This window comes from Athalia rosae, chromosome 2 (genome assembly GCF_917208135.1).
Source record: "Athalia rosae chromosome 2, iyAthRosa1.1, whole genome shotgun sequence".
Lineage (NCBI taxonomy): Eukaryota > Metazoa > Arthropoda > Insecta > Hymenoptera > Athaliidae > Athalia > Athalia rosae.
The window spans coordinates 29,977,890-30,000,702 of record NC_064027.1 but is presented as its reverse complement, the minus strand read 5'-3'; the positions used below and the strand labels follow the sequence as shown (position 1 = coordinate 30,000,702).

The window sequence follows — 22,813 nt, the reverse complement described above, 5'->3', positions numbered from 1 at the left end:
CTGTATCATTGCATACAACGAATAGGAAACCGAAATCGCACGTAGAAATAACGTGTTATCAATTTCGAATCTCGTGAATTGAAAGAACGTCGATCGATCGATCAATTGATACGCTATGCAAACGTACGAGATTTTTCTCTTCTTTTTCTTTCGAGTCGGTGACAAATTCGTGTACATGATGCAGCGGCGATATCTGGTATATCATATACACGGTGTCGTTTTTCGCAGCATCGCGTCTAGCTACTATATTATTATGTAACAGGGTGACGCTGCACCGTGACGAATGTAATGCGTGTTGCGTATTATTTTTATAGGATTCTTTTAATCAATAACATAATGGTCCTATAGAACATTGCTTATCATTTACTCGTTATACATATTATATAACATACATAATATGCATTATATAATATGTATATAATACATATCAACTACATACATACGTAGTTCTTGTATGTATATCACAAAGGCGACACACCGTGACAAATCTTTCCACACATCAATTTGCCCACATATAGTACAGACGATACTAAATGTCGTTCGTTTGTTCATTTATTTATTCATTTCTTGATCCGTTCTTTCGTTTATTTGAGGTATGCTATGTGTACATACATGTAGTCAAACAGGTGCAAGTTGACCAACCGTAGCGGAACTTTGGTCAAATTGGATAGGAAAACAAAAAGAATACTTTACGTTGAAAGAAAAGAAGAAATTGATGAAAATGAAAGATAAAATTAATTATTCAATTTGAAAGAACAAAATGCAAAAAACACTAGTCAATCAATTTCCGGCCGTGCAGTGCCATTTTTATTATGCTATGCTATAATAACAGTTCATGTATACGTCACACCGGAATTTCACATCATTCTTTCATCAACTCTCTATTTTTATAATCTATTACATTATTCAACGATATAATATTGATGAAAATAAGAAAAATAAAACTTAATTACGATGTCAATATTACTATATATATATGTACGTACAAATTATTAAGCTTCGAGCTGTCGACGTTGTTGCTTTTTTTCTCATTATTCCAATCGTCCGTTAATCGCACAGTCGTAACGTTTGATTTCTTTGATTTACGATTCCTTAATTTTGTTCTCTTTCGAAATCCACTCCGTTCGAAGTTAGCACTAGAATATGCTATAAATATGGCGTAATCCAGGTGCTGCAGGTGTGCAATAATTTATACATGAAATCGCTCCTCGTATCCGGTACCGATAACACGTCGTCGTGACACGGACGAGGAAAAAAATATGCCGATGACGAAGACGAAGAAGTTGATACTCGGCGATGATTTCCTACCGCGAATCTTCGTCAATCGTTTATCCGGAAAGATCGAGAACACGAAAGACACGTCGTACATCGTGTCGTTGTTATCGGTGTTGCGGTTCTGTAACGGAAGAGAGAAAAAAAAAAAAAAAAAAAAAACTGCATCTACAACCCTTTCGCACTTGAATCACTCCGCGCGCGCGACACTTACAGCGATCACATATATTATTTTTCTCTTTTATTAATTTATTTTTCTTTCTTTTGTTATTGTTTAAAAATTTCTCTTTTCCATCTTCGTTATTTGCAGTTACACCGTGTTATTATCGTATAAATTCATAGACATGTACGTACCACATACATGTATATAATTATGTATAGTACAATAATATCGTATTATTCGTTACATATTACTATCACTATTATTTAATATTTATATTTTATTTTTATGTTTTTTTTTTTTTTTTACACGTTATTCATCATCATCTCGACCATGATAATAAATATTATTATTGTAATTATTATCATAATTATTCAACCATTCATCCATCCTTACGATGTTCATAATTTGACGTCGGCTTATTATTTCCGCTTCGTTCGTCGATCGATCGCAATCGATCAATTTTGTTGCCGTTGTTCGTATTGTTGTCGTTATTATTATAATTACGGTTGTTATCATCGCCGTTAGTTTTTAATCATATTTATTCGTCACTATGTATACTCGAGTACGACGTGTGTTTGGATTCGTTTGGGTGATTTATCAATTCGTAATTTAAATTTTGTTTTTCTTCGAACATCGTAAATGATCATCTCACCGATGATAAAAATAAAACGAAAATAAAGAAAAACGAGAACAAAAAAACAACAACAATAACAATTATAACAATAACAATACAATATTAATTGGGTGCACGTCGTTTTTAAGGCTACTGCTGCAAACAATTATATATACATATATATGCAGTATATTTATTATAAGACATATATGTATATACCGATATACCTATATAATATAATACGAGGACGTAGGTATATAGCAGCTAAAATGATAATGACGATACTAACGATTAATGACAATCATCGTCTGTGTTTCTTTTTACGTCTACGTTTACGGCCCGGTGAACGATGATCGCGATATCGATAACGACAACGACGTCTACGACTACGACGGGGTTGGATTTTATAATTAGTAACTATCAAAAAAATAACATTAACAACGATGAATATGATAACAGTACTAATAATAATCATAATGACAATAATAATAATAATAATAACAATAATCACAATCTTGACAATCGGCAAACTCTGACAATCGTAACTTGTTCTACGGTTATTGAAATCAAAGTGAAAGAGGAGGACAGAGGGAGGACACCTGATCCCGATACTACTACCACTGTTGTTGTTGTTTTTGTTTTTTTTGTTGTTGTTGTTGTTGTTGTTGTTATTGCTGATTATGAGATACGAGAAATATATGTCGTTTTTGTCCGTGTAATCGTTTTTCTTTTTCACTCTGTTATTATTACGATATAACCAGCTATAAAGATTATTCGATAATTCATCGTTACGGTAGCTGTTGTCGAGACGAGTTATCGAATAAGTGTCACAGATTTCTAATATTTTCGATAGAATTAATAAAAATAACGTTACGATGATCGCTGAGAAGTTGTGTAACCTCTGCATTGTTATTGTTATCGTAATTTTGAGTATCGTTAATAATATTGTGTACAATGATTCTACCGCCACTGGCGTTGCCTTTTCTCTCGCTCTCTGTGTTGCCGTTCGTTTTAGAAGCGGTGAACGATATTTTCGAATATTCCGCGTTGCGACGAAAACGCAACAGCTTAATCTACGATTATTATAACGAACGTAATAATTAACGTCTCTTATCACTTCCAAAGAAATAGATAATAATTTCGCTGCTACTACCGCTGCTGGCGAGGATGCCGATAACGCGCGTGATGAAAATGACGGTGGCGGACAATTGTTATCGGTATTATTGTTGGCGATTTCGCAAGAACGACGACGAGTCTTTGCGCCCTGGACCTTATCCGTCGACGCGGTTTTACGGCACAACGACGACGTTGGTATTAGAAATTTAATCGTGCAACACAAACCTATAAGAGCACCCCATGCACTAAACACGCACGTTATTATTATTATCGGTATTATTATATGAATCGGGGTTGATACGCGCGTCGACGGTGATGCGGCCGACGAGAACATGGAGCCGACACCACCGCTGCCGCAAAATGACGCACCCGATGACGATGACGATGACGATGTCGTCGTTGCGGCCGATGTGCCGGAAGAACTCGAAGCCGGCACAGAAGACGACGACGACGACGACGACGACGACGAGGACGAGGACGAGGAGGACGAAGAGGAGGAGCTACCGCTGGAAATGGAACTCGAAGCGTCACCCGGGTTTCGGTCACCCCCAGGGTTCGATCCGACGTCCGATGAACCGACGGGGGGATATTCCCCCTGCATCGTTTTTCTCCAAGTCAAATCCTGGGACGACGCGCCCTTGTCGCTTCCTGGCGAAACCTGGTGGTGAAGGTGACCTGGAAATCGACGCGCAATCGGGTTATCGAGGCGAGAAATATTCCAAGCCGAGAGAAGTGGGAACGCCGCGATTAACGCCGCCCCGTTTCGTTCGGGTCCGCGATAGTCGTCGTTCACATCGAATGACGACGATGAATATTCGCTCACCCGAAGACGATGGGTTGAGTTCGCAGTGCGGCGCGGTCGACGGATCCCTCCGTTCGTCGCCACCGCGAATTGAAATTTCTACATGTGGTTCGTTGCAATTTGCGCATACCCCAAGACCGGGATCGTCGTCCGAACACACGTGGAAACAACATCCCTCGTCGGCGTGCAGAGCACGCGAGGCCTGCTCACCGGTCTCGGGTATGTTCGGATCTGAAAAAAAAATAAAACATTCCAGAATTACACACGCCTTTGAAACACCCCAAATGGTCGTCCCGGGCCCTCACCTCTGCACAGGAAGGTCGGCTCGCCGGCGTATTGCGTCGGATAGGCCGGGGCCCGATCCCCCGGGAGTAAATAGGGGCAGCGTTGCTCAACCGATTGGCAAAAGGATCGACACGGTCGTATCCGCATTCCAGTTCCCATACTGGGATTATCGGGTACTATCGACAATCCCTCGTTATTGTTGCGCGGCGCGGGATCATCGTGAGCAAAGTAAGGCACCAGAGAGCTGCACACCCATCTTCTATACGCCTCCTGAAATTGCGATACAGATCAATAACTCCTCCTACGCCGTCACCTGCCGCGACGATTAACGTCGCGGGATCGTGCCGAAAGCTGGAGGGCCCAAGAGTCCCCGCGGGACTATTGGGCTTTTCACGGGTTTTTTGTTTTTTTCATCCGCCGATCCATCGTCGCCGTTGGTTTAAAAAAAGATCCCCGCGTTACGCGGGTATTCGACGTACTCTGCGCGAGAACGTAAGAGGGGAAAGCTTTCAACGCTTTCGACGCGATTTCGTTTAACGTACATCGCGTTATTCCACAGTTAAATGAGTACGAGACGATTCGCGTATACCCGTATCGGAAATGCGAGGAGAATCGTGTTTTCGCCGTCGGTCGTTCGCCGAGGGAGGGTTGATATCGGGGGCTACAACGATTGCGGTAGTCCGAGGCGATGGATATCCGCTACGCTTCCGGACATCCATCGCGCCTCCGTCTCCGTCCTGATGTATAATTTCTTTGCTTTTCGCCTCCCACTTTTATTCCGACCCACGCCGCGAACGACGGATTCGCGTATCGTTCTTCCCGTCTTTGTTGATTCGTCCATTCGTCGGGGTTATTTTCATTTTCTTCCGACGATTTTATCGAAGGCAACTCCGCGCTGATAATCGCGATACGTGTATACGGAGCGTATCGTCTTCGCTCGGAGGATCCTACGTCCGCAGCTGCACCGCGTTCCAGGGGTACGGCGGGTCGGGTCGTATCGAGTCGGTTGAGGTTGGTGCACCCCGAGCACACTCCGGTACTACCGGCTGACCCAATTCGCGCCGCTCTTATTCGCTTTTCGACGACCGAACTAGACCGGATGGAACGCGACCCAGACACGACTCGTCCCTATTTTCCCTACGTGCGATACTCCCCCTTTTTTCCCTCCCCCTCCCCCCCCCATTTCGATATCAATCACCCGCCCATCTTTCCTCCCTCTGCTCTCCGTTCCACCGCCCTTGCCCCCTACGGATCGAGCGAAGGGACGAAGCACGTCCACCGTGGCCCAGCGGTAACAAGAGGCAAAACTGAAAGGATCTTACCTACGTACGTACCTACCACGTACGTCGCTCGTATTCGATATTAATGAGAGCTTGGAAATTTTTCGAGTTTTTTTTCTTGCACAACGCGATCGATATCCACCTGACTTACGCACGGAATTGCACTCGTTTCACTATCGCGTCGTATGTAGTACGGTGCACCTGTACAGGTGGAACAACGTATCGTATGATGCGCGAAGGGTGCGGAATCGCCGGTATATGCAAAGCGATGCCACCCCCCCCCCCCCCCCCCCCCCGGTGACCCGGTTACCTCGTTTCGCCCCGATCTCGTCCTACATACGTTACGATACACGTAACGTGTACGCGTGCGTCGTCGCGTTACACGCGTACACGCGTACACATCAATTACCCGTAATATCGTACACGTCGAAACGATCGTCGTTCAAATATTTACGCGGTGTACACACGTCGGTACGTACGTACGTGCGTCGGACGACTGCACTTTCGCGTATACGTATGTATACGATAGCCGCCGTGTTCGACGGCGAACGCGCGTTTTCGAAAAACCAGAAATCCCATCGACTCGTCGGTACGAGGAGTTGCGACGTACCGTGAAATTTTCGATATTTCCCAATCCCGCGGAGCTTTGTAGATACATACAATGCCGTAGCGGATGGGAAATATCGATCTTCGTGCAAAGTCACACGACGCATGTGTATCGATCCGTATTTGTGTTTGTCCCCTTCGTCGCGGGTCTCATTTGTATTTTTAATAAATGCGTGCGGTGTACGGTAGCGGGCGATCAAAGGTAAGGGACAACCTCGACCGGTACAAAGAATGAATGAATCGCGATCGCGCGAGGCACAATTGCAGAAATCGGTCCAGCGGCAGCACTTTTGATGTCATGCGAGAGAGGGTGTACGTATATACATTCATATCCGGAAATAGGCGATGTACCCGCGGCCGTTGTTGATCCGTCCTCGTCAAAGACGGTGAACGTAAAAAAAAAAGAAAAAAAGAAAAAATAAAATAAAGTAAAAGGTAAAAAGTAAAACGAAACGGGGGTATCCCTCGTCGTATCCTTGCAATGGCGGAAAAATGAGCTTGCAAGGATCAAAGGTGATCGATTCGTTAGACGCGGGGGCGTACGCCGAACGTATACATACGTATATCATAAACATTGGACGACATTCGCGTTGCACGTGAGATATACGGAGATCCGATAGGAAATCTCGTGTCGGAGGACAGTTTGCGCCCTCCGAAATGGAGGACTGGACGACCGTTATCCCGCACCGTTGCGACGTTGGATAACGTTAGCCCGCGTATTCCGTAGCGAGCGCGGAAACGTCGGGATAAGATAGCTGAAATTAAAGAAGCCGGGGGATGCGAATTCGATGTTGTACGTACGTACGCCGCCTTCGAATCCGACTCCATTCTTTAGATTATACATACTCTCCGTATCTTCGCGGCGGCGAAGCACCGCGCGCTATTGTACACGGTATAACGTACGGACTAATAGCTCGGCTCTCCGTATACGAGAACGCGCTCGTTTCGCTTCAATTTTCAGAGAGTGCTTCGCCGTTTAACGCGTCCTCGCTTATACACTACGTGTACCTACGTGAAAAACACGAGGGTAGGTTTTAAAAAAAAGTGTTGAAAGCGGCGACCTCCGATCCGCGAACGGTTGAATCCGATCGATGCGAGGTACGTACCTACCCGCCGCGATCCGGATCCGTCGCGAGTGCAACAAGTTTGCAAAAATCTCTGTTGATTTCTCTCGAAGAAGAACAGCGTCGCTGGGACGGTTCGACCGCGGAATCGAGGTAACGACGTTACGGGGGAGATCCGAAACACTCGGCTCGCGCTCCGTTAATCCGGGGGCGAAGGGATCTCGGAATCTCTCTCGATAAAATAACATATCGGGTAAGCGTATGGGAGGGGAAAACCCCCTCCCCCCCCCCCCCCCCCCCTCTCCGTACACACCACCGAGTGTGCGATAAATATTGGAGTCCCTCGGGAGTTTCGAGATGCGCCGTGATTACCGCTGCGTTACTTATATTCCCCCTGCGATCGAGCGACGACGTTGTGTGTCCGTAGGCTGCGCGTCTTTCTGTACACAATAGGCGAAATGTGCGTGAGAGGGATACGCAGGGGGTAAGCGCGACGCCCGAAATATCCGCATTCGTGCGTAAGTGCGTTGCACGAGGGTGAGGATAGAGGGGTGAAGGGGGAGGGGGAAGGGGGGAGGGGGGCGTGAAAACTAATTAATTAGATTAGTTAGCGTCGATGCATCCGCACCACATTCTGCGACGTCGCAAATATCCGGCGTATACCTAAACTAATCTCCGCAATATATTCGCGAGTAACCAGTCCACGGATGTAGGACGCGATACGAATGTAACGGCCGAGGGTTGCGGATAGCGGGCGAATACTTTTCCAATTTCCCGTTTGACTAATTCGACGACATTCGACACCCTCATTATTCCGCCGGATGCTCGGTCTGCCTTGTATACGTTATGTAACGTGCGAGATGTCGACCGACGTTCGTTCAAATTCCGAATCGAAATCGAAATCGGAAGTTGAATCGAAATGAAAATTCAACCCGATTCGATCGAGGGTTGTCGAAATTGAGATCGGAGTCCAAGCTGATCTCTCGATCCGATCTTCTTCTTTGAGAATCTTTGAGAAAACAGGAAAGATATATCCCTCTGTGCTCTACGTTTCGTTTTACAGGGACAGGGACAGGGATCGGACAGAGCGGGAAATGGCTGCGATACAGTAGCCGGCGGCAACGGCGCCAGCGCCAACGCAGCAGGTAAAACAATCAATCAACCGTGGCGGTCAGCCACGTCGTTTTAGGCCGTTCCGAAGGACGCGAAGGTGTCGAAGGCGACGTCGGCGACGCCGTCGACGTAAAGGATGGGACGGTACGTTACGTACAACCGGCGTGAAAAAAAAGTAGAGAAAAAAAAAAAAAAAAACTAACAAAGGGCGAATCTTTTATCCAACACCTGTCCGCGGCGCGCCGCTTCTCCCGGAGATATATTCCGCACCCCCCCTCCCCCTCCCCCCCCTCCACCCTCCCCCCTGTACCGATTCGCCACTCGCTCCACGGTCAACACCGACCGACCCCACCCTCCGCAGCGGTCGAGGGTGCGTGTACATCGGTGTCGAAGAGAGCGGGAAAAACCACCTACCGCTATACCTTCCTATTCGTTACACCCCCCTTTCCGACTGGACTGAATTTTCACCATCGCGGTAGACAAAATGTGGCGCGAATTCGACGTGATCTGTATCGGTGCGAGTATATCGATCGTTTCGTTCGTTTATCCGATTTGGTTCGATGTTTTTCGCCGCGGCCGATATCGGCTCTTCTTCCGCTTCCGTTCGCACCGCGCGCTACATCCGGGTAGAGGTAGGTAGGTCTGCTTCTACTTCCGATTCTCTTCGACCGCTCGGAACTCGGTATTGGACCGGTAGGTACTCGCGTTACGCTCGTACACACTACTTCTTATTCTTCCTCCTTATTTTTCGTTTTCTTCTCGCGCTTCCTGCATCAACGGACCGAAGCTTCGCCCCCTGATATTGATCCATACCGTCCAACACTTCTCCTTCCCCTTCTGCTTCCCTTTCTCCGTTTACTCCTACTCCTCATTCTAATACTACGCCACTCTTCAGCCGCGCACATCCCTCTGGACGACTCTTTAAAGCTTACTCCGCAACGTACATCGCGCGCCTCCCCCTCCCCCCCCCCGCCCCTCCGCCGCTACTTTATTAATCTATACACCTGTGACTACAGGTACGCGATGCGTCTACCCCCGCACGCACTCACGTCTCGCGTATTTTACCACCGACGATCGAATCGCTCTCTCGACTCTCCTCCCCTTGCACCTCTCGCAGTCCAAGGTACCCCGTAGGAATTTCCAAGTTTCAGTTTTTCATCCGACCGCGTGGACCGCGACGCCGCGGAATGCCTCCCTCCCTTATTTCGTTTCTTTTTGTCGTTTGGACGTAGGTGCAGCACGACCTGCATCGCGGTAGCGGCTACGTTATAAGACGAGAGAAATCAATCTTCTTCGTAACACGAGCGGGAGGTGGAGGTGCTGGAGGGTGGAGGTGGCGGAGGGTGGAGGGGGTTGCGATAGACGCGACGCAGTGATAACCCAAGGGGTGTATCGGTAAATCCTAGGCGAGGGAGGGACGCGGAGATCAGCTGCAACAGAGGAGGCAAGAATCGCCGGATGGCTACCGACGTTAAGAGCGCCGCGGAGGCCGGAGCGGAGTATCGCAGCGCCGGTGGCGGGATGCAATTATTTGTGGTAAGATGATCTCAATTAAAGGCGATGCGCGCGAGTTCCCGTAACCTAAATCATACCGCCGTTCTATGTACCTATGTAATACAAGGTACATACCTATGTAACTCTCGTCCGGAGATGTACATGGGTGGTGTATGTAACGGAGGGGGGGGGGGGGGGGCATACGTCGTAACAAGATCGACTCTAGCCACCGCCGGGGAAACCAAGGGAGCGCGGAGGGATCGAGGGATAAACGCGTTACGTCTGAACGATTTTATTAAAGAGAAGGAGCAAAAAATAATGAAGAAAATATTGCAATCAACGATCGTCGAACGCAGCTGAGATGTCGTTGGATATTTCGCAATTTCGCAAGTAGACGTTTATCGCGTTTGTCGCGTGTGCGGAGGAAAACTTTTGTTACATGTATACGCACGTACAATGTATATCAGAGGAGTGAATTATAATTGCGCGTGATCTTTCCCTACGGCGACAAAGTGCGCTCTTTCGCATACACGGCTACGCTGCGCGATCGCTTTGCGGAATTGAGATGAGATATAAGTTTCGTACACAGTTGTATACTACGGTATACGTATACGTACGGTATTACGCCGTGTTGCAGTCGACGCTACGTATCATACCGTATCATCCGACTCCCGAGGGCGATTCGAAAACCTTGGCGAATCGGGCGGCGCTATTAACTTTACAACGTTTCCGATATCCTCGATTTGTCCCTTGCTTTAATCCGACCATTTCGACCCCCTGGTTTAACGACTCCTCCACTCCGTCGTGGATACGAATCTCGTCGAAAACAATTTTGACTCTCGCTCCCGACTAGTTCGGACTCTCGGAAGACGGAGGGCGACGTCGTCCGACGACGCGGACGACGAGTCGGTCGATCGAATGGAAATTTATTCTTACCTTGCAGTGTGAGCAGTTGTATATGACGGAGTAGGGTTGTCCGCAATCGTATCTGGCGAGTACTTCGCCGAATTCGCAGTGTAATCTAGCGGCGAGTGCGTCGACGGCCAGTAATTTTCCGATAGCTAATCTGCACCCTTCGTTACCACCGAGTACTTCCTCGAGGGGTCCTCCTTCGCCGGGTGCCAGGGCGTTCAACGCGGCGTGTTCGCAACAATGTCTCAAGCGCAGCCCCTTCAAATATCTGTAACGATTCTCCCTGACCGTTGAAAATTTCTTCGAACTGTCGTTGCCGAAACCGTTGCGACATATGTCATTTTTGTGCGACTCCTCGAGGTAATAAAGGCACTGTTCGGGCGCCGCCCGCGACCCTCCTCCGGATTCGGATCCTTGGACGAAATCGTTATCGCCGCCAAAGTCTGACCGGTAAAATCTCGACTCGAATTTATCTCCCTTCTCCGCGTTCGAATTCGCGTTATTCGTCGTTACCTCGTCGTCGTCGTCGTCGTCGTCGTCGTCGTGATCGCCGGCTGCTTGGCTGACCACGGCGAAGAAATGATCGCGATCGGTACGCCTGCCGTTGTCCTTGGTTCTCGTCTGCCTACCGTTGCCGCAAGCTTCGGGACAATTCTTCGGTGTCTCGGGGGGCCCGCAACTCCCCTGAAGATCGGCCGGCGCTGGACCCGCCAGATCGCATGCCGAAAGCCAAGGGTTTATTTGGTTCACCTCCCAGGAATACTCCTTGTACGGGTGACCCCGTTCCCTGTCCTTCACCTCGTCCTTGTCCTTGTCCTTGTTCGCGCCCTTGTTCTCACCCGGCGAATCGTTCTCCGAGGAGTTTATCGGACCGATTCGCTGCGACGACGACGAGATCAGTTTGTTGTTGTAATTGTTATCGTTGAAAGAGGAGCTGTTCAACGGATGTTTGTTGTTGTAATTATTCCCGGCGAAGGACCCCCGATCCCCGGTTGAAGGGGCGCCCGCCTTCGTCGCGCATATAACGGTAGGCAGCTGTACGAGCAGGGCGAGAAGGTAGAGCAAGAAGACCAGCTGGCGGAACCTCCAGGTCCTAAATAATTCTTCGAAGATTCTAGTGTTATTGTTATTGTTGTTACTACCGAATCGTTTTGAAGTTTTTAAATTTCGCTCTGCATCGGACCCCCTCCTAACCTGAGGAACCTGAGCCTCGTCCTTCTTCTCCTCCTCCTCGTTATCCACCTCAACAAACTCCTTCTCCTCCTTTTTCTTTGATTTTTTCCTCTTCGAACTCGGATTCCTTTTCCCTTTCGCTTTTTTAGGCTTTTTTATACTTTTCTTGATTTTATTGTTGTTTATAACTTGGCCCTCGCCTCGACCGTTGCCACCCTCAGCACCCGCACCATCGTCTTCAACGTTATATAAGGTAAAAAATTTCAACCTTAATACTGATCCCGTATTATTATTATTTTCGTTATTTCTACAATTGTTACGATTAATATCTTTTTCGCTATTGTTGCTGCCGCTGTTGCTGCCGCTGCTGCTGTTGCTGCTGTTGTTGTTGTTGGTTTTGTTGTTATTATTATTATTAGTAATATTACTGTTGCTATTGTTATTAATATTATTAATATTATTATCGTTATTGTTATGGTTATTATTGTTGTTGTTGTTACTGGTATTGTTAATATTGTTGTTAATATTGTTGTTATTATTCTTACTATTATTGTTGTTAATATTATTGTTATTATTACTAGTACTATTATTATTATTATCCTTATTAATGTTGTTGTTGTTGTTGCTGTTGTTATTGTTGTTTTTGTTGTTATTCCTATTCTTATCGTTATACTTATCGTTATCGTTATTGTTATTATTATTATTATTATTATTATCGTTAATGTTAATGGTATTTATGTTATTAATGTTATTGTAATAACGTACTACGAAAGGTACCACCCCTCTTCTCAAGCACGTGCAGAATATTAATAACGTTCTGCAGTAGTGGTAGTAATAATTGAAAGTCGATAATTTGGATAGTTTTCTTTTTGAATAAGAAGGAACCTCCCCTTTGATGAGGAGGTCCGAATCGTAATCTCCGAGTACCCTTATAACCGGACTGTGGCGATTGAAAATATCGCCGTTTTCCGTAAAGAGATTTAGCCCCGCTCGATCGTCTCCTAGGCCGGCGAGCCCTGTAAGAGGGGCCTGGACGGCCCGGGGCGGGGCCCTTAGAAGTTCCCCTGGGCCAGGATTTTCCCCGTAGTCTTTGATTGCTGACGTTGAGGAGAAATTGAATGGGGACAATGATAGGGTTTGCGAAGAGGAAGCGGTAGCTGTTGCGTTTGTCGATGAAAATGTGAAAGGTACGAGTCGCCCGCTGCTGCTGCTGCTCCTGCTGCTGCTGCTGCGGCTCTTGGCGTGTAATGGAATAATAATATGGAGGGGCGACGTCCGCGGGATATTTCCTCCCCAATTGATACAAAATTCCTCCGCCGTAGAGCGCTTCTGTCGTCGTTGAAACTGTCGCCGATGCTGGAAATGGGGTTGAATCTGAACCCCCACTCCCTATTTCGTCCCTTTCTTCCTTTATCAACTTTTTTATTATCCCGATACTCCTCAACGCCGTCTTTACTCGCTGTGCGGACAACGGCGACGACGACGACGACGACCTCGACCTTATCCAACTGCAGCTTATCCTCGTTATCCTGATACCGTTGGTGGTGCGGCTGAGACGCTCCCTGCAGGACACCAACGGGGATAATATCCCTTTCATGCTGCATTCTGGGACCGCGTTTAACCGACGCTCCTCCTCCTCCTCCTCCACCTCCTCGTCCTCGTCCTCTTTCTCTTTCTCTTTCTTCTCAGTTTCTTCTGTCTTCCTTTTTCTTCGTCTTCTCGTTATCCTCGCGACCCTCGATGCTATCCCTTCGGCCGCACCGGTCGCGTATCCTTCGATTGGGCTGGAAATTCGATTGCGAACGACAATTTCACCTCCGAGTCGTCGAATCACCGCACAATCGACACGTTCCACGAGTTCAGGATCGCAGAAAGGATTCGGTGCATGTATCGGGTAATCGGAGTCCTCAAGGACACACCCCGGCGAGCTGCTCCTCCTCCGACGTAGAGATAATTAATTAATTTATATCATAATAAATCGAGGCACCGTACGTCGCTTTTCGAATCATCTTAACACCATTTTCTTCATCTTTCTCCTCCTCCTCCTCCTCCTCTTCTTCCTCTTCACCTTCCTCTTCTGCAGCTTCTTCTATGCACACGCCACGGCTACATACGTGCATATATGGATACGCTGCAGTTTTATCGTGTGTACGTACGTGTGTAAACTTTTTATAACCAACCCTGGCACCGTTTTCTTACAACCTCCCCCTCGTGTCGTTGCACTTCCACTACCACCACCTCCCTACGTACGTATATCGATATACGTGCATCGTATCATATTAGACGTATACATGTATACATTAACGTATATCTAGAGTGTACCCTCCTCTTACGGTTACTCTTCTCAATGATTCGAAGGGAGTGTTTCTCTTGAACGTTTCACCTCCTTTCCCGATTCGCACATCGCATTGCCCGTACTTTTCCCCAACGATTCAACGGTAATTTCGAATTTTTAACACACGGAACGAGTCCCCAGAGTTCTTTCCAACGGTAAAAAGACACCCTCACTATTTCCAGCGTGGCTGTAGAACGCTCGCTCTTTTTTCCCAGTTTCCACTTTAGAATTTATTTTCATTTCATTGCTTAACGAGAAGATGGATGATTATTTTTGCAGGGAGTTATTTTGTATGTGCCAATCGTGCGACTGCAGGGGGCCGGGGGGATGGGGATTTGTTCAATTATATAACGTATCTCTGCGGCGCCTGATGGCGGTATATAATATACATATACATATATATATCATATATATATCATATATATATATATATGTATATAAATGTGTGTGCGTGAGTGTGTAATAAAGGTACCCCTTCTGAATAACGACGCTGTAATTATATGGCAGTCCTTTTCTTTATTTTTTGGTTTTTTTTTTGTTGGTTTCTCACTAAAACGTTGCACTTCACTGATCGTGTCATCGACGAAAATATCGCGAGATGATTAAATAATTTGCAGGGGTTGGAAAAAATAATCGTTAAGATGATAAAATATACCGCCGCAACACACGACACCAGGCTATACGTGAGATCTCTTACTTTAACTGACCCACGAGTCTAGTTATCAATAATTATGACGACGAAACACCGTTAGCAAGATGAATAACTACGATGTAGCTGTAATATGATGATCATGGCGATCTTTCTCCAGGATCAATTAAAGAGAGAAATACGAAAGGAATAAAGAGGGATCTATAAATTTACGTGTATATACCACATAGATGTACATTTCTCTAATGTACATGTATATCTATATATCTTTGCACGTATATGCGAATATGAGAATATAAAAAATGAAGATGAATCGTTTCTTCTATTTGTTCTGAGCACTTTTGAAATCACACACGTACACCGATGTGCGGTATGTGCGATGAAATAATTGAAGTAACGAGAAACACGAGTAGAAAAAGGTGAGCAAAGGAAAATGGGCAATCGGTCTGCACGGAACTCGTCCGCGGATATCCCAATGATTTTCACACCACGGTATAACGCAACGAATTTTGCGCCGTCAAATTTAGGGAGCAAGAAAACGAGACGTCCGACAACTTTACAAATCCACGTATACGAGGACCGCCCCGCGCGTTGGTTCCGATTTTCAAAGGGGTGAATTTCAGCTATGACTTCGATTCGTTCAAAATATGCATCATTCCCGAAGAGGGTCTTATTTTTTGTGAATTATTTTAACCCCGGAGGTGTGCGAATCGTTGGGTACATTTTAAGGGTAGGTGGTTCTGTGTGTGTACGTATATTATAATAATAAATTAAAACGGCGAACGATCGAGAAGCTGAACCGTACAAAGTAAGTTGCACTGAATACACTGAACGAGGATACGATAAAATAGTTACCGAGTTTATTACAATAAATAAACTTGTCGGATTAATAACCGTTGGGAATATCTCGTCCCTGTTTGAACCGCCACTCAATCGTTGGACGTCGGAAAGTCCGCCATTTTAGTTTTCTGCCGCTCCCCGCCCGGGTAACCCGACGCGAAATTCACTGCCCGAGTTCCACCAGCAGCAGCAAGGCAAGCAAGGCATAGGGAACCGAGGGAAACAGCGGCAAGTAACCACCTCCACCCCCAACCCCTACTCCTCCTACTTTTCCACCTCCCTGTTTTTCTTTTCCTCCACTTCTTCCTACACCCCCGGCGCGACCGCAACGCGAATATATCCGAACTTGTATCGCGCCCTGCGCGCGCAACTCGGATCTGACGGAAGAGGGAAGTTTTGCACCCTTACTTTCTCGCTACAGACCAACCCCCAATCGATTATTCGCAACCAGCTGCGGCAGCGGGCGAGTCGCACGGCGATATAACCGAACTAAAACCTTGTGCTACCCCGTGCAAAGCGGTAGCACTCCTCTTTCCATGTTTCCACCGCCACTCCCCGCCGAATACAAAACCTGAATATTATTTGCGCACGCGTGCAGGTGGATTTTGACCACCCTTCCGAATTATAACAACCCACGGAGGGTTCCTTTATACCACCCAGTCGAAAAAGGAAACTACCGTTACGGCAACGAACTATAATCGCCGTTCGAAACGCGCGCGTCTTTTGGAAATCAGTAACTAGGGGTGCCCGCTGGAATCCTAGCAAATCCTCAGCCAGCGTACCTACGGTCTGACGCCGATATCTCCAGGCATTCAAATCTCAGCTCTCTGCGCTTTTCGTACAACGAACGGTCGGATATTCCAGCTGACGTTCAAAGATTTTTCTCAGTACTCGCATATCGTCGCATATTTATCGTATTCGAAAGGAATTTTTCAAACCCCGGCAAGTGATGGAACATCGCAGAGAGAGAGCGAATTAAATTTTTTTGCAAAAGGATCATTATTATTATTATTCTCAGGAGTTAAATATTTTATCCATAACGATAAGCTTACGGATCGTTTATTCGTACCTAAAATCTACTACTCCTCGTCTACTCGACTATACGCATTTGTTATCACGTCTGAAAAATAAATCGAAACCGAATAAATAAAATATCGTTCACATCGAAAATACGAATCCCCGTAAATTCTGACATAAAAATACGTTTCACTTTCATTGTTAGTAAAAACTGGCATCAGCGGGCTTTTATCTTACATAAACCGAAGCTATGTGTACTATGTAAACCGCTGTTCGTTACATCATATTATATGTATACATTTTAGAAATTTCAACAAGCTGATATAATATGTTTTAATTATATCCATTGTAATTCACTTGTTCCCGGATGAGTCAATCCGACCGAGTAAAATTTCCGAATTACTTCCGACAAATTTGTACGATCGTCTTTTCTGTTCTTTCATCACCCTCGAATACTCTATGCACCGATGCCCACTCAACGTCATCCACGCGATACTTCACGAATGAAAAAAAAAAAATCATATGCATGCATATATTCGAGATCGTTGAATTTTTTTTTTTTTTTCTTCAACATAAACGATGTGTCATAGAAACGTGTTAGTCTACCTTCATGAGACAGTATAAAGGGTTGTTGGTCCGCTCGGCGTCCTTCTTTCTTCCTCAGTCCTCCCTTTATTTCTTTTTCTCTCTCGCGGCTCTTCTACTTTCGTTTATTACATTGTCGCATACCTATATACGCCTATAAATAGGTACGTACATAAGTATAATATATACGTGTATACGTATTGGGGCTGCCCTGAGCCTAGTCGTTGGCAAACCTACCCGATGGTAGGGGGAGTAGGTTCTTAGCAGCATTGTGATTGTCACGTGCAGCCACTCGGGTGTTTCCAGCTACTTTGGAAAGCTCTGCAACAGCATTGGAGCAAACCGCGAACAGCGTTTTTAACGTTATAAGTATTATATGAGAAGTTTTTTTTCCTTTTCTCTTCTTTCCATTCACCTTGCATGTGTGCGTACACTTTTACGCTTACATACATCGTCTACTCGTATCGTAGAACACAATTGATATCCATGTATCGCCGCAATGATAGAGCGTAATTACAAATTACATCATCGCTATTTTCCATTATTAAAAAAATTCCAATATTTTTTTGTGAAATAAAAAAATATAAAATATATACTTTATTTTTATTTCAAATACAAGTGTTATTTATGTAGCTTTTATACAGTTCAACGGATATCGGTAATGAAGATGATGATAATAATAATAATAATAATAACAATGACGATGACGATGGCGACGAAAGCAACAATACTAATGACGATAGAAATAAAAATAACAATGATAACGATACTACAACAAGATTATAACAAGAATAGCCCTAAAATTGGATGGATGTTTCTGTACCCAACCGTACGAATGTTCGACAAACGTCCTATAGGAAATTGTTAAATTTTATTTTCAACTATTTACACAACTTGTTCCAATAAAGAATTTCATTATATATCAATTTTACAAATGCATAGCCGCGCAATGAAATAGTGCTTTACTTTGTTACATTATATTTTAATTTCAATTACAACGTGTATCAACGATAAAGAAAAAAACGAACTGGCGTGTTTAAAGTTTAAAATATTTCGTCTATCTAGATGGATAAAATAAAAAAGACATGTGTATACTTTAGTTTATTATATTCTCCCCCGAACAAAAACCTTCGTGTAGACCTATTTACGCGTGCTATTTGTATATATTTTATTATTTCCACTATGGAATAGTTTGTGATAGAACGATGATTGCTTTTCTTGAATTGAATCAGATAAAGCTCTTTTTGCGTGGGAAAAATAATTCGATGATCGTATACGTGTATACTCTTTCGGTTTTTTCTTTTTTTTTTTCATAATCCTATATCTTATAATCCTATTTCCTGCATTAAATGATGACACGTAAAATTAAAAAATACATTTTTCCCTATATACCGTCCCTCCAATAACGTCTGAATCTTGAAAGTATTCGCGTAATTAATAATTATCTACATGGGATAAGTCAACCGGATATATTTATTCTACCAGAGTCAATCGATATTGGATTATTTTTAGCGAACAATGATCTCTTTTATGTCATTGGATTCTCAACGCAATACGACGCGAACGGATATTTATGATAACAATGAAATAAGAAATACGATTCTTTATTAATAATGGATTCATTTCAATGACATTGTAGAAAAAGAGGTGGTTAACTTATCGTTGAGATACGACAAAGGGAAGTGTCAAGTTTCCGATTTTTTTTTTTTTCTGTATTACTCCAAGTTTCATGCGACATGACCCCAAGTATTCTATGTGTTTATATTTTTCTTAATTTTCATCTGTTTCATACATTACAGGTTATTCGTACAATCGATCCTGTGGAACAAGAACCAACTACGCAACGTATTCGTTACCTCCGTGTTCATCGGATAGAATTGTTGGTATGGGCAATGGATTGGTCGGCACCATTATCGGATGCCCTGAGTTTGGAGCTACCGGATTGACCAAAATTCTTGCGTATCTTGTCGGAGTTACTTGTACGACCGGAGTAGTATCTGAGACGTTCGTGTTTACCGTATGATGTTTCGTGCTGCTCGCAGATCGCTCACGCTCCGGTGGTTCTCCTGATTGTACATTTGACGTTGTAATAGAGAAACAAACAAATGACGCAAGAAACAACTATATCGCTATAAGATTCTATCTGCTGTTCGATTACCGTTTATACTGTGGGTATCTGAAACCAAGAACGGGTTTGCCGACGATTCGCCATTGTTTCCATTCTCTCCTTCGTCGGAAGTTGAATTCACATGTAGCGATGAAACTGAACTGATGTCCAAACTGCTGTCCGAACTGCTACTGGCATCGGATTCTTGTCTATTTCGACTACGATTTGCTCGATCGAAAGGGTTTCCTCTCTGCGGCGCAAATGTACCACCCTGAGTACCTACGTTGTACGATAATGATATGTATTCGGTGAAAAGATAAAGGATGAAGATCATTATAGTGGTTTGAACAAACCTTCGTGACCGTCGCGAATCAGAGGAGTCGTATCGTCAGCGTCCGAGTCGTTTTCGCTGTCGCTGACGTGTTCGTTCGCTGCAAAAACTTTGCGCTTGCAAACTGGACAGACTCTTCTATTTTTCGTTAACCAACGATCGATGCAATTCATATGGTAGGCTGTGAAACGGATAAGATAATCAGAGTCGCCTCGTTTGGTCGCCATTCGGATATTTCTAGACAATTACTTACCGTGAGCGCACGGTAGGACTCTCAACTTCTCACCCTCGGCATAATCTTCTAGGCAAATCGCGCACGTTTCGTAGGGATCCCCTTTAGTATATTTATGAGTTGGAATCTTCTTCAAACTCGATTTTGGCAGTCTGTGTCTCTGCTGTCGTCTTCTGTCCTTGATACATTTTATAACCTGTGGATATACACATTAACTATACTTTTGTTGTGTAGGAATATAATATGAACAAAATATCCAAAAATTCGACCCACCATAAATATAACCATGACTAGGAAGCATATTCCGATAACGATTGCAAAAGGCAATAACAAATGAGTGTTTATATTAAAAGGCAGATCGTCGTTAATGAGCACATAGTACTGTCGATCGTATAGGTAATAGCTTTTCAGTTCCATTCCCGTGTCCTCTCCAACAAACACAGAAGGAATGATAATATCGCTTGGATTTTGTGCAGACATCGGCTCTGTGACATTTCAAATTCTGTATTAAAAAACGATTATACAAAAGCAACAAAACTGAGAGAAATAATCGAATCTTCACCAAGGTCGTCACTGTTGACATTGTGAACTATGACTGCACCGTAACCGGCCTTCTGCGCTGTGCGAATTTTTTCCTCAAAGGTGCAATTGTAGCGTGCTATTAACGCTATCCATTTAACATCACTGTTTGTGTTGTTTGGTGGCGAAATAATCGGACCGCATGCCGTTGGGGGTTCCGCATAGACGACCATGCCCTGTTAAAAAGCAGAAAAATAAGACAATTGCATCTCAATTACCCAACTCATGATTGGCGCAGTCTCATCCAGGCACCACAAGGTTAAAAGAAAGTAGATAATGTTCAGTGTTAAATGATAACAAGTTCTCGATTATGTTTCTGAAAATAGCCAATCGAAGGAAAATAGGCAATCTTTGCAGGGAGTAAAGTATTTATAAACTCGGAACAGGTTTAGATGCCTTGTTAATTTCAATTGGGATGTTAAATTACAAAAGAAACCTTGAACCTCAATGAATCTGAACAAGACGTTGACAGAAGCATCAACATATTCCTTGATATACCTCTTCTTTTTTTTTCAAGCACGATAAGATAAGAGGTTTGAAAACACGGTAAACCAATTAAAGAGAGTACTAAATCTCTTTCACTGTTGAGAGCATGGCTGGTTACATTACCTTAACGCCGTCAAGCGGTATAAGCCCGCCGAATCTAGCTGGAATGTCAAGGTACTCATTTTTGATCTTGTGTTTTCCAGCGCTGGAGAATACCAAGATGTTGGCACCGACGTGAGCGACGCATATTGTCGAAATTGCAAGCCATAGTTGAACCGTTTGGCTTATGCAGCAGCACGGCATTTTGAAATAGTTCAATCGATCACAGATATCATTTATTAAGGTATTCACTGATTTCTGTATTCTATTGATATATTATCGTCTGTCATAGACCATGAGTGTGGGCGCTATCTTCAAGCCCACAAGAATGCCCAAGACATTGTTTCACAAGAAATTAGAACCGATCTGTGTCTGAAATATAAAATATAATCATGCAAGACATCGCTGGGTAATCATTTGTATCGGTTACTCCGATTTGACTCTGTTAGAACGTACATCAGAATGATAGGATATGACCATTTGAAAACCATATAGATTTTAAATTATAATTTGATTGAAAACCACTGTAGCGATTGAACTGACAATGAGTTCTTTCCTTTCAAATGTCGCTTATCGAGCTTATCGCTCTGAAGTTTTATCCCAAAAATGACTCGTACAACATTGCATCGATAAGCCAAAAGTGATTTTTGACAATGAGTACACCTTGATTTTAATATGCTTGTTGTACAAACAGACAGTCCGTGAAATATTCATTCGTATCGCTATGCCCATAGCTTTGATTTGTTGTCCAAAATGACACTTGTCAAAAAGATGCAGCAGACGACACAAGAATAGTGGCAATGGTCAGAAGCAAACGACGAACAATGAGAATGATAGAATCTGTCACAATCTGACATCACATCACCTGACAAACGTTGTTGATCAAAATCGTACAACCCACGCAAGCGCTCTTTTAATGAAAAGATTGCCAATTGAACGACTGCAAATCGTCGTAGCGAAATTGTGCGAACAAGAATGTTCGCATGAGTATATGTTCGTGGGTCAATCCTTCTGCGTTAATTTAGGTTATAGTTGACAAAATATTTGACTCAAAGTCCACGGTACAACTATCCGGAAATAACTACACCAATAATTAATTCCGAAACTGGGCGTGCTGCGTCCTTGACTATCCAGGAAACTTTACAGCGCTGTTCAGTCGCGCTCCCATATCGCAAATATCAAAGCGAACAATTAATTACGCATAAAGGATAACACTCGCCTTTGTTTAAATTACTCGTATCTTACCCTGAATGAACGTAATTCCTGTACAACATTCGTAATGAATATTAATCAGCGAAAATGCACTTTTTTTTCAACACTTTTTATCGTGTACAAATTAATATTTTTCAATCATCTGCTAGGTTAACGTTAATGCGTTAACCACACACGCCATTAATTTCTCAACTGATGTTGTTCTTGTTTTTTGTTTTATTCATTTATAATTTTTTTTTTATGCTTTGTTATTGAACCTTGCGCGACCCGAAGAACTATGCATGTCGGGTAATTTGGAGACTTTGTGAAAGCTCCGCACGGTAGCACCATCAGTCGACAAAGTCTAGAGGTCTAGAGGTCAAACTTATCAACGAGGCAAATATCGCGCCCCCAGAATGCAACTCGAATTACAGCGTTTATTTCATATTTCGCGCTCGGAAATAGAGCG

At 44.1% G+C, this 22,813-nt stretch overlaps 2 protein-coding genes across 4 annotated transcripts; both read right to left on the bottom strand.

Moving 5' to 3' along the window:
• Nucleotides 1–780: 780 nt before the first annotated feature.
• On the bottom strand, nt 781–12,358 carry LOC105688203 (the record flags this gene model as incomplete). Its single annotated transcript, XM_048649325.1, has 4 exons — nt 781–3,839; nt 3,988–4,197; nt 4,272–4,521; nt 10,745–12,358. Coding segments are annotated over 4 exons (3,564 nt in total), but the record flags the coding sequence as incomplete, so codon positions are not given.
• Nucleotides 12,359–18,168: 5,810 nt separating this feature from the next.
• LOC105688510 (E3 ubiquitin-protein ligase RNF13-like) lies at nt 18,169–22,647 on the bottom strand. 3 transcript variants are annotated; one of them, XM_012404892.3, is made up of 8 exons: nt 22,019–22,647; nt 21,178–21,525; nt 20,552–20,744; nt 20,263–20,474; nt 20,011–20,185; nt 19,780–19,938; nt 19,478–19,705; nt 18,169–19,385 (listed from the first exon to the last, which is right to left on the bottom strand). In XM_012404892.3, the coding sequence occupies exons 2-8, from the start codon at nt 21,355–21,357 to the stop codon at nt 19,156–19,158; spliced, it is 1,377 nt and encodes a 458-aa protein (XP_012260315.1). In that variant the 5' UTR covers nt 21,358–21,525; nt 22,019–22,647; the 3' UTR covers nt 18,169–19,155. The 3 variants fall into 3 exon arrangements, with proteins under 3 accessions (XP_012260315.1, XP_012260316.1, XP_012260319.1); XM_012404893.3 differs by having other exon boundaries at nt 22,399–22,647; XM_012404896.3 differs by lacking the exon at nt 22,019–22,647 and adding an exon at nt 21,610–22,005.
• Between the last annotated feature and the right edge of the window lie 166 nt (nt 22,648–22,813).